This window comes from Gopherus flavomarginatus, chromosome 22 (assembly GCF_025201925.1).
Source record: "Gopherus flavomarginatus isolate rGopFla2 chromosome 22, rGopFla2.mat.asm, whole genome shotgun sequence".
NCBI classification, from domain to species: Eukaryota; Metazoa; Chordata; order Testudines; family Testudinidae; genus Gopherus; species Gopherus flavomarginatus.
In genome coordinates, this window is record NC_066638.1 from 8,424,965 (window position 1) to 8,437,167 (window position 12,203).

Genomic DNA, 12,203 nt, shown 5'->3' on the forward strand with positions numbered 1-12,203 from the left:
TCAGCCCCAATCATCACTCCCAACTCACGCACCAGGTGACCTGTGGTGGAGGGGAAGCCAGAATGGTACATGTAAGCTTCACCCCCATTCTTTCCCAGACTGCATGAACTCTAAGCGGGATCCAGATCAAGGGGGGCCGGCTTGAAAGCAGCTCGATGTACTCCTTCTCCCGGCGGGCCTTCTCTAGAGCCTAGGGCAAGGATTGAATGGACAAGGACAACAGGATTAAGTTTCAATGATGGAGGTTCTTTTGCAGAAGAGGCACTTGTAATGGCAACAGCCTTCTCCCATTTCAAAACAGCAGGCTGCTCCCACCCAGCAGAGGTCTTGGCTCTGAAGTTAATTGGAGTGGTTGTCAAAACAGAGCTGTACACCACTTTCATAGCTTTGCGCGGGTGAAAGTTTCCAACCCCAACACTGGTGGCAGATGCCTTCTGTTAACAAGCTGAGAGCAAACTGTCCCAGAAGATACACTTTCTTGAAGGGGCATGCAACTTCTGAAAGCCTTTCTCCTGGCTGGATTTAGTGACAGTAAAGAATTAAGGGCCGGATCCTCAGCTGGAATAATTCAGCATTACTCTGTTCATTTCAAAGGAGCATCACTAAGTTACCGAGGATCTTGCCTTGACTCTCTACTGAGAATCAGAGCAGGCAGAGAGAAACCTCAAAGCTGGCTTTTGGGCAGTTACTTAACCCCTTAATGTTAGAGAACGGTGGGGCTCTGTTAACTCCAAAGACAGCATCAATGGTGGAAATGGCAAGGAAATACAGGGCTACATTTTTCACTCCATTACCCACACAGCAATCGCTCTGCTGGAGTGCCAGGCATGGATGTGGTGGATGTATGGATGGTTCTGGCCTCAGCTAGCTTTGTAGTATTTTAACCTGGGTGGAACGAAAAGTAGATAGTTTCTGGGATAGATTTTGAATCACTCATCATTTGTAAGAAAATGGCCAGAAATTCCCCCTCTTAGGACCATGAGGTTGCCAGACTGGATCATACCCATGGTCCATCAAGCCCAGTGTCCTGTCTCAGGCAGTGGCCAGCCCTGGCTGCTTCATAGGAAGGTGTAGGAGCCCCTTCGCGACAGATGTTGGTAATCTGGCGCTACATTCAGGTTATGTCTACACTACAAATTACTTCGGTATAACTTACATCACTCAAGGGTGTGAATAATCCACACCTCTGAGCAATGTAGTTATACCGACCTAAGCGCTGGTGTAGACAATGCTATGTCAGAGGAGAACTTTTTCCACTAACTTAGCTACTGCCTCTCCTGGAGGGAGGAGTTATTAAGCCAATGGGAGAGCTCTCTCCTGGCGGCTTAGAGCATCTTCATCAGACACACGGGAGCTGCACCACTGTTAATGCTGTAGTGTAGACATAAGCTAGGTCTCATCCTGATCTCCAGTAGTTGTAGATCGGCTTAAGCCCTGAAGCAAAAGGTTTAATAGCCCTTCTACATAATGTTTGTTAGCATTAACTGTTATAACTCTGGATATTCTTGCAATCCCTTTGCAACTCTGACCTTCTTTCGAAAGGCCTTCCGATCAGCCTTCACGCGCAGGAGCCTGCAGTTCCTAATGACCGCCTTCTCCAGCTTTTCCATTTCATTCCCAAAGCGAACTCTCTTCTGGCCCCGCTTCTCCAGCTCTATGATGGTAGTTTCTCTCCTCAGCTTGGATTCCCTGCAACAGCCAATGTTAATAAAACAGCCACATCTGGTGAAGTCCTTTGTGGGTTTTCATTGCAAAAACACTGGGCTAAATCTATGCAGGTCTATAAGGAAGGACACACCAGCACCCACTCAGAAGTGGGCACAGATGGGATATTGCTATTGTGAACACTAGAAACCAGACAATGCTGCCATGATGGGTTGTTGTGCACCATGGCACTAGGAGGGTGAGGGTTAGGAGTCGTGTGTAGTGTCCCATAGAAATTCCCTGTTGTGGTCTCTGGAGCTGTGATTCTCTCTGGCTCTCTCCTTCCCAGACTAACTATGCTGCCTAGTCTCCTCTAAGTCCTGGCCTGGAGCAGCCAGCTGTAGGAGCGGCTGCTAATTGCACTACAGAGTGGGCTCAGGAGTAAGGGCACAGTTAGCCTCAAAGCAAGTACTTATTTATTCTGCCATCTGCAGCAACACATTTCCATTAGCAATGAGCATTTTATGCTTGAAGACAGCAAGTGACCAGCATCCCAGCCTGGAGCAAAGTGGTGGGTCCACAATGTTCCGACAACAGATTTCCTTCAGAAAATGCTGATTCAATTAAATCAAAAGGTTTCATGGGAACGTCCTAATGGTGTCGAATTTTCAGCATGCAATTATTGAAACATTTTGTTTCGAGAAGGTTGCAACATTTAATTTAGACATTATCATTTGGACTATTGGTATTGTGACATATTGACTGAGCAGAAATGGTAAAGTTCAAACCAAAGATTTTTACCCTATATAGCAACAAAACATGTCAGAATATTTTGTTTTGTGAAAAAATCCAAAATTTTGACCTTTTGTCCCAATTTGGGCTGCAACACGGGACAGAAATTGTGTTTTTCAGCTAGCTGTGCCCTGGGGGTGCATTGAGCTTTCCGATTGCATGGTACTTTGCCTAGTAATGACACGGATTCCCTTCCACTGGCTGAATCTGGCAGTGTATATACTGACGATTCACATCTTCAGAACTCTTTGCAAACATACGCTAATTAACCCTCACCACCTCTTGGGTGGCTAGTAACTATTAACCCTATTGTAGAATGGGGAAACTGAGGCACAGAGCAGCTGAGTAACTTCCCCAAGGCTACATAGAAAACAAGTTGAATTAGAAGCCAGGAATTTCTGGCTTCTGGTCTTGAGTCAAGTAGACCAAGCAGCTGCAGTCCTCGCTCTTCTGAATTTCTGGTATGTTGCTAGGATTTGTCCCATAGTGTTTTCTTTCCAATGAGAGCTTTGGAGATAAAGAGCCTTTCTCAAACTTACTTTTACTTGCTAGGATGGAAAAATGAATGGGGTATATAGATAAACATGAATGCATGAGAATTTAGGTCCTGCACCTAGTGGAAGTCACTGAGAGTTTTGCTATTAATCTCACTGAGGGAAGGAATGGGCTGCAGGTCTCTTAAAAATTCACCCAGGCATTATGAAAGATGCACAATGTGTCCCTTGACTCTATGGGTCCATCTCATAGCACTCTGCACTTGCCAGCAAGGATCTCCAAATGCTTTTGCATGCATGCATGCATTGATTAATTAGACCTCATATCTCCCCTGGGAGACAGAGGAGGATTGTCATCATCAGTTTCGGGATGGGAAACAGAGGCAGGGAGAAGTGAAGTGAAATTTTCTGAGGTCATGCAGTCACTTACAGAGCTGGGGATAGAACCAAATAGCATTGGCTCCCAGGCTCTTTCTCTAACTACAAGACACTATACCATATACACAAATTGCCTTGTCTGGGTAAATCTATGGTAGTAACATTACAAGGTCTATTTTTGGTTCAAATTAAGAATTATTGTAAATCTGTGCATCTTCTAGGTACATGTGATCTAAATCTAGCCCACTCTATACAACCGTAGTAGCAATATTCATGTCAGACCTACCATGATATTTCTGAGGTCAAGGCGAGGGCAGCTGCTATGGATAATTCTGAAATGGTGAAAGTCTCTTCTTCCTCACTTCAGGTGACAGACAAGAAAAAGAATTCAGATCATGTTGAATAGACTCATAAAGAACACGATCCCTGGAACTGTGAGCGTCCAGCAGAAAAGGTCACATTTCTAAAAGTGACTGATTTAGGAAACTAAGACCCATTTTTAAAAGTGATTTAGGCACCTAAATATCTTTGAGGATCTGGGTCTTAGAAGCCTCATTGGAAGTCAATGAGAATTAGGCTTCTAGGCACCTAAGTCACGTAGACACTTTTGGAAATGTTACCCCAGTCTTCTTTGCTTGTCCCATATGACCATCCAACCATAGCCATTTTATGGAAATCACTTTCAGCCATGTCCAATCTGGGCTGAATTTACAGCAATGAATGAGAAGAGAAAGAGCCCTGGGCCCAGCTACTCATAGGTGTTTAGGCTCCTAGCTCCCATTCATTTCAGTGGGAATTGGGCAGTGTAATACCTTTGAGAATCTGGGCCCCCATTGCACCAAACTCAAAGCACAAGAGAGTGGAGGACCATGCTGTAGAGTGAGTATATTGAGCAATAATTTGAACACTGAAGATCTGTTTCAATAGCCCCTAAGAGAAAGGCCAACAAAGGTATTTGCAATCATTCCTCTTATAGTTTCTCCTTGGATGTTTAAAACTGAAATCTGGACCTTTATGGCCTTTTCCCTTATTGTAGGTGCACAGGCATATTATTGTAGGGTCTCTCACGTGGGTGAGGCTGTGCAGACACTAATTTCATATTGTAGAGCCACTACTGAGGGCTGGACTGCACTCATGGGTTTATTATTGTAGAGTTGCCTCTTTGGGCCATTGTCCACACGTGCAATGGCTTATAATTGTAGGGATGGCTTATGAGATCTGGGACCAACAGATGGACTTGTTATTGTAGGGTGTCTCTTAACATCAGCTATTCTTCCCATAGATCTTCATCTACTTACTTACTTCATCTACCACTCTTCGATGGGTTGGGATACAGTATTCATAGATTGGCACACACAGCACTTTAGGGCAGGCAGTAAAATATCAGTTGCTTATGTGAAACCACAGGTCAGGTTAGGCAACATGGAATGTAGCTGAGTGTGTTGTATGAATAAGTGAACAAGGCATTCTCCTTATTTCATTTATTGATAACTCCTTGACTCACCACTAGTCCCTTGACTTGCCTAGGCCTGGCTGATTCACTTGGACCTGACTCACTTCATCATAAACTCTTTGACTCATCACTAGCCCCTTGACTCACCTGGACCTGAACTTTGCCTTTCTTGTGGCAGAGGTCATTTGCAAGCTGCGTTGTCTCTCCTCCTTTTGCTCCTCCTCGCTGCGGTGAAACAGAGTCCGAGTTTCCATGCTGAGCACTCACAGAGGGATCTTACCTGCCAGTACAGAGTCAAATATGCCTTGAGCCCCCCTTTGAAATGGGCTATCTCTGACAGTCCAGGATAACCCTTCATTTGCACATACAAATAAGCACCTGTTGACCTCAATGACACCAGTCTCAGTTCTTTAAGGCAGCTAGTTATTTTCGGTTCCTAAGCATCCATTTGCTCGCAAATGAGGGATTCCCATTTTAAAAACTGGGACCAGCATCTGCCTTAAAAACAAAGCAGTGCAAAAAATATTTCTAAAAGATATTCTCTAGCTCAAACAGAAGTGCTGGACTTGATGCAGAAGTTACTGGGTGAGGTTCTCTGGCCTGTGTTATGCAAGAGATCAGAACAGCCGGTTCTGATCTTAACATCTATGAACAATTTTGGTTCCATGTCTTGGTGAAATATGAAAATCAAAGAGCAGAGGGTCCCTCAAGAGCCTTTAAAAGTAATTGGAGTCAGGAGAAGAACAATAAATAGCTAAAATCCAGTCACTACATTGATTGTTTACTAAAGTCCGATTAAATCAAGCGGAGTCTTTCCATTGGCTTCCATGGGCATGGGATCAAGTTCCAAAATAGCATTCAGACACTACAAGGAGGAGCCTGGTATAAAACCTAGATGAGCCAGATAGGGTAGATGAGGTGGGATAAATTAAACTAAAATAGGTTTGATAGACAATCTTAAAACATTGAGGTCAATGTTAAAAAGTTAGCAGAGTTTTGGACTGGAATCCATATGGACTAAACCAAAATCTTTTTAAATCTGAGTGCACCTTAAAATGTGCTTTTATCTTAATTTAAAAAACTTAACTTTTTCATATTCATTAACTGTTCTCTGAGAATCACAGTCAGGTGGCGAGTGATGTAAGATGAACGGAATGTTGAGACACGAGTCAGGCCATCTGATTGGCCAAGTGGTGACACCCTTTACGCTGAGGCTGAGAAGAGTTGGTGCTCCTGGTAGGGCCATCTTAGGAAAAGGCCATGGCATTGTAAACTCCTCACAGCTAGTATCAGGAGGCTTTTTAAACAGCAGGGGGCTAGAAGGAGTGGGGAGGAAAGGCAGGTGGGTATGGAATGGTAGAAGAGAAGAAAGCAAAACCTGGCCACCTCCCCTTCTCCAAATCCATCCTGAACCAGCACTGTTGTTTTGTAGCCTTGATCTCTCTGGTAATCCCTCTTATGGGGAGAGATATACCATGAGGTCTGTTACTGCAATGCTCGTGCGCAAACCAGCTATATGGAAGAGACACATTTGTGTTGCTGGGAGTCCAAAGATAACTCTCCCTTTATTCGATTGGGCAGAGCCTGGGAGCTCATTTAATTCCCCTATTTCCCTGAAGAAGATTACGGAAGATCTGAGAGAGTCCTGCAGCAATCAAAGGGTTAAGTTTTGTCTAAAAAAAAAATCTCATGACTCAATAAACCACAGGATTTTCACTAAAACAGCTGAAGAATCCTCTCTTATTTGTTCTCTTTGCTAGAGGTGGAAATATGAGGAGTGAAAAATGTGGCTACTGGCTCTGGTCCATTTCCTCCCATCGGCTGCCTAAAATGCTAAGCTATCCCTGCAGTCCCTCCTTCGGGAACATGCAGTGAGCTGTTTTTAAGTACTGAATAAATGTCTGGGGATTAAATGGAACCAACTTTTAAAAGGGTATCCCTCCCTAGCCCACCCCACCTACAACCTTTTCAGAAACCCACTGCATTAAAGCAAACAGAAGTCCTCCAGAGTGGCCCTGATGTCACTAATACATGAAAACAAAATCAGTCTGGGTAACATACAAATTACAGGATTCTATGATTGGGTAGGAAAAGTCTTTGGTTATAAAAGATTTGGGGTAGATTTTTCAAACATGCTTAAGTGGATTTAGGAGCCTAAGTCCTATTTTCCAAAATGACTTAGACCTGTAGATACCTGAATCGGAATGATTTTCAATGAGGCTTAGGATCCTACTTGGTTTGGAAAATGTTACCCTTGTTAATAATATTCCTTGAAAACCCATGCAGTTAAATCTGTCACTGCCTTATTTCAATGGAAGGAATTTTTCCCTAGCTATTTTAGTTTGGCTTTTAGTTTATTGCAGTCTAGTCCTAAACCATTATTCAGCCAGGAAGATACAGTTTTTACTACAATTATGTTGCATTAGTCTAATTCTTTTAATAAGCTGTGTAAATGTTAATATAAGTAACCTGCTTAAAAATACCCAAGATGAAAATTTAATTGTTATAGTGAACTCAAAATATCCCAACATGCAACGTAAACTATAGAATTATCATATCACTGTTCCATCAGTAGAACACAGCTTTAGAAAAGTCTTCCCTAGACAGCAAAGGAAATATAAGGAAAAGAAAATAAGACCAACCTAATTTTTCAGAAAAATGCTTCTATGCTCTTTAAAATATGTTCTGAACTATATTTCAGCTGAAAAATAACTACCAGGCATCGGATATGTGTTTCCATAGTCTACACATAAATATTGTTTCATGTTTGCTTTTATTTTATTTTAGTTTTTTTCCTTGATCGTTTTGAACTAATATTCAGTGCTCTGCAACCTAAGGTCTGCTATAGAGAGACAGAGCTTTGTTCTGTTAAAACATAATGTCAGCTGTATTGCAGCTGACTGCTTTCCAGTCCAAAATGTAATGATCCATTTAGAAAAAAAATACAACTGAATGGCTTCTTGCTGGAAAAACAGTCTCACAAGGAAAAGACTGGTGGGGGAGGAAACATAGCAACTCTTTCAGGCAAGAGAAACTCAAGAAGCATGAATTATCTCCATGTGCAAGTTCAGTGAACACTTGCAATAGCTGATGCCGCTATAAAAGTCTTATAAGTCTTGTATAAACTGTAGCCTACTTACAGATAAGCCAGATTCACCCAGAGCAGCACCAGAGAGAGTGGCTGTCCACAAGAAAGATAAAGGACACAGGACCGTTTCCTTTTCCCTGCTGATGACATTAAGAATGACTGTTCCCAAAAGAATGTTCCCTATGGGTAAGTGCCCACCCTGGAGTCTTAAATATAGCATCGTGCCATAGCATTGCAATGACAATGGGGAAAACTATCCATGGTTTACAATGTTTGAACAGTTTGCTGCACTGGCAGCTACTTGCAAAACCTTTTCTAGGTCAGGCAAATTAATGCTGTTGTTAAAATGGTACAAGGGGGGAGAGATGCTGCCAGATCTAAGGGCATGGGAGCATAGCATTACCCATTGCTGATTTACATTGGGCAGAATTTCACAAAGCCTCTGAAATGAATTGAGAACACTTTAATCTCCCCTCCAGGATCCCCCATGTGTTGGTGGACAGCTGCTGAATTACAGAGTGAACCAGTTACTTTGATACCTCTTTAGTGAATGCCAGTTCCAGCCAATTTGCATCAAAATCTCATTGGATCAGGAGCTGATGGCAAATCAGTGTTTTGATTGGCTTACAGCTGTCTCCATTTGTGGAATATATTACATAGTTCATTTGTCTGATACTTTCACAGTTACTGGAAAATTGAGGCCTGCCTCATCAGCAGAAATGATTGATTTTACTTAAAAGTCTGTCTATGTTGCAATAAGGACCAACTGCTGCCACCCATGCAAGGGATTGGCTTTTTATTCTGTGGTCTCAGATCCTGCTACGAAAAAAGAGATGCAGCTCTGAGAGTGGCTGGCTTAGGGGGCTGCAGGAGCAGATTGTCAGTCAGGCACTTCCCAGCTGAATCCAATTGCATCCGTGTAGCACTGCTCAAAGCAGCGAGAGTTGTGAATTGGCAGAGCGCTGCCATGTACTGCCGCAGCATTCGCCAGCTGAGCTTGTGCACTGTACATCCAGAGAATGGAGCTACGGGCACATATTTTGAGTAGAGCCTCTCAAAGCGAGCTTTGTTATAGGGGATTCTTCAGATTCTTAATGGGAGCCTAGAGCTTTCCGTATTTCACAACAATTTTAGGCAAGCTCAGTGAATGCTGGTGCTCTTCAGAGGCCAGGCCAGTGCCAGCCATTCAGATCTTGGCTCAGCTGGAAGTCATGCTTTGACTCTGTTAATTTGCAAAGACACGAACGTGCTTGAGCAGTGGAAATGTTCTGATCCCACGGAGGTGAATAGCCCTGCCCCGCACCAAATTGCGGATGCCTTTCAAGTTCTCTCATGTAGTTCTCCCACTGCACCCATTTGAGCTGCCCTGAAGCAACCCATTCTTGGCCCCTTCTGAGTAAACACCTCCATACAGGGAGGCCAGGATTAAGATCGTTAAGCCTATTTTACTGGATCTCCTAGGCCTGCAGAGATAGCAAATCACAGTGTTTTCCTCTGGGCCATTTCACTCGGCCTGCATTCCCGAAGTTTGGAGCTTTCCAGCTGTTGTTTTAGTTAGTCTTTCCCAAGGTGCCGCTGCTTAAATAAACCTGAGTCGAAAATCTCTCCATTTTGCTTCTCTTCAAACGTGACCCCTTGAAAAGATTAAGCAAACAAAGAGCACACAAGAGAGAAGCACCCAGTGCTTCATCTCCTGCTTTAGGAACACATTTTAGGCTGCATTGGTGACAATCGGTTGTAAGCTGTGCCCAGGGTGGCTGGCACAGGGAGTGGCTATGTGACAGCTCCCTAGATATAGCTGAGAAGATAAAGAATGTAATGCCTTTCTGTAGGGTTACAGATGGCACCTGCCATGCTGATATCACTAAGACAACTGGCTTGACAAGGCTCATCTGTCACTAACATGACATCTGGCTGAGAATAAGCGAGGCCTTTGTTGTAAGGCAACTCCAACTTTTATCGTCTTCTGACGCCTAAACCCTCTTATCCCCCAAAGCCAAGGCAAATGTGAAATGATCTCCAGTTAGTGAGGTATAGCTGGCTAGCATGAAAAGGCCTTTGAAGCGACGTTGAAACCAGGCTGTTTATCTGGAGCTGTCCTTCCATGGAATGGAAAAGAGCAGGCTGAGATCATTAGGCTATTACCACAGCTGTTTTTCCATGATGGATTTTATAACAACGGGGGCTATAGATCAGTTTCAGAGAGAAGCAAAAAGAAGCATAGTGATGCTCAGTGTATAGAGGGGATGGTGGAAACAACACAGCTTCAGTAAAATTAGAGGTGTAACTGCCCTGCCTCTCCCACCTCAGGAGAATAGTTTCAGAGAGAAGACACATCCCCTTCATTCAGTTCATAAAGTGACTCACTAGACAAGCATGTATCTCCTGCTGGTTTAGTATTTCAGGGCCCAAAGGACATACATGATCATATCCTGGGCAAGCTGTGATCAGAGCAGGGGACTGGGAATATCTCTATCAAGAATTCCTTTTATAGGGTTGGATCCAGAGAGTCTTTCCATTGACCTCAATGGGCATTGATCTCTCCCATGTGCATTACAGTTCAGTCTAGTCTCTTCCCTGCCACGAGGGATACAACAGGGAAAGAAGGATAGAACAGTGGTCAGGGCGCAAGCCTGGGACCTGACAGACCTGGAGTCCATGCCCAGCTCTGCCACAAGCTTCCTATATGACCCTTGGCAAGTCACTTAGGGCCTGATCCAAACTCAGTCAGAGTTGTCAGTGGGTGACCTCCCACTAGGCACCTAGCTGACTCTCTAGGCACCTAAATAGCTTTAAAAATCTGGCCCTAAGTCTCTCTGTGCCTTAATGCCCCGTCGGTACAATGGGGCTAATAGCACAGCTCTGCCTCAGAGGGTGTGGCAAGGATAAAGACCTGCAGCAGAGAGCAGAGGGACTGGAAAAGGCTGTTAAATAAAGCACACAGGCTGTATTTCTCAACAGCATCTTTTAAAAGCTGTCGCCGAGATGCCTTGCCCTCCCCCATTGTGCTGTCCCTGCTGATCTTGCATCTTGGGTTTTGTTTCACAACACCAGCCATGCAGCACGGTGGCATTTACTTATTCCCAGAGTAGCATCGCCCGGAATGCTGCTGACATGAGATACTCAGCCTGCAGGCGACAACACTGAAAAAGAAGCCCACATCACTGGCTTGAGCCGGAGCCTTTGCCAGTGGAGGAGTGGCTTCGCAGAATGTTTTGACCCAGCCTTTTCTTTGGAAACATGTTAACAGGCAGCTGGCCTGTTGCAACATCTGCAGCTGTAATTTCCTAGGGGAGAATGTTCTGCTGGCGTCATAGAAGCACGTGATTCATGAACCAGTGCAAATGGCGTCTATGGAAACAACTGTCCAGATCAACTCAATGGCACCAAATGGCATCAGCAAAGGCAGCACAATAGAAATGTCTTCTACAGGCTGATAGCCAGTATCTGCACCTTTGCTGCACTTCTAGACAAGCTCCTGATGAAAGCACTTAGCCCAGGGGCAGTTCTAGAGCCAGGTGACCCAGGGGCTGACTCATGGTGGGTGATGCGCCTCTCAGGTGAGCAGTAGAGAGGGTGAAAAGTTTTTCATCTGAATGGTTTTATGACAAAAAATGCTGTTTGCCTCCAAATGTTTCCCCAAAATGCATTGATTTCAATGAAATTTCATTTTAAACACCCTCCCTCTCCCCACAATGAAGCATTTCAATAATGCCAGAAGTTCCATTTCAACACCTATGGAATTTTTCACATCAAAAGGACTTCTTCAAATGAAATCCATTGTTTTCTAGATAACATTTAACAAAAAATTTAAAAAGAAAAATCAGAAAATTGGAATGAAATATTTAGTTTTTGTCAAAATGAAATGTTTCGATTGATCTGAAATCAAGTTGGTGGTGGTGGTGTTTTTTTTTAATCTCATTTCAGGGAAAATTTGAACTTTTTGTTTTCAAACAACAACAAAAATTCTTGAACTCTCAGAACTTCCCACTAAATGGAAAATCTAGTTCCTGCCCACCTTTAGTGACAAACTTCTAAATAAACTTAGCCTTAATGATAGCCTGGCCCGTCAGGCACCCCAACACTGTTGCGTCTGCTATTGCATCTGCCCCCAGCTCCCTGGGCGGTGACTGCTACCTTTCTTCCCTTCTGAATGGAAATGTTTAGGGTGCAGGTGGGGTAGGGGGAGAACCTTTGCTTGTGCTGCTAGTAAAAGAAACACTCAATCCATCTCTTGTTTCCCTTGCTGCTCCCCTTTGCATCACCGCTATCCAATCTCACTGATCACAGCTATCCAATCTCTTCACTCCCCCTCCCGCCCCGAACCTCTCTCTGGATGCAGCACAGGCCAATT

General features: G+C 43.9%; 1 protein-coding gene across 1 annotated transcript in view; it reads right to left on the reverse strand.

Annotated features, from left to right (window-relative positions):
- MYOM3 (myomesin 3) overlaps positions 1-8,010 on the reverse strand; it is a 57,063-nt gene extending 49,053 nt beyond the window's left edge. The window contains exons 1-5 of the mRNA XM_050932213.1: positions 7,902-8,010; positions 4,909-5,041; positions 3,595-3,669; positions 1,530-1,689; positions 33-190 (exon numbers count right to left, since the gene is read on the reverse strand). Of these exons, the coding sequence (XP_050788170.1) occupies positions 33-190; positions 1,530-1,689; positions 3,595-3,669; positions 4,909-5,015 (500 nt within the window). The 5' untranslated portion in view covers positions 5,016-5,041; positions 7,902-8,010. The remainder of the gene's footprint in view (positions 1-32; positions 191-1,529; positions 1,690-3,594; positions 3,670-4,908; positions 5,042-7,901) is intronic.
- Between the last annotated feature and the right edge of the window lie 4,193 nt (positions 8,011-12,203).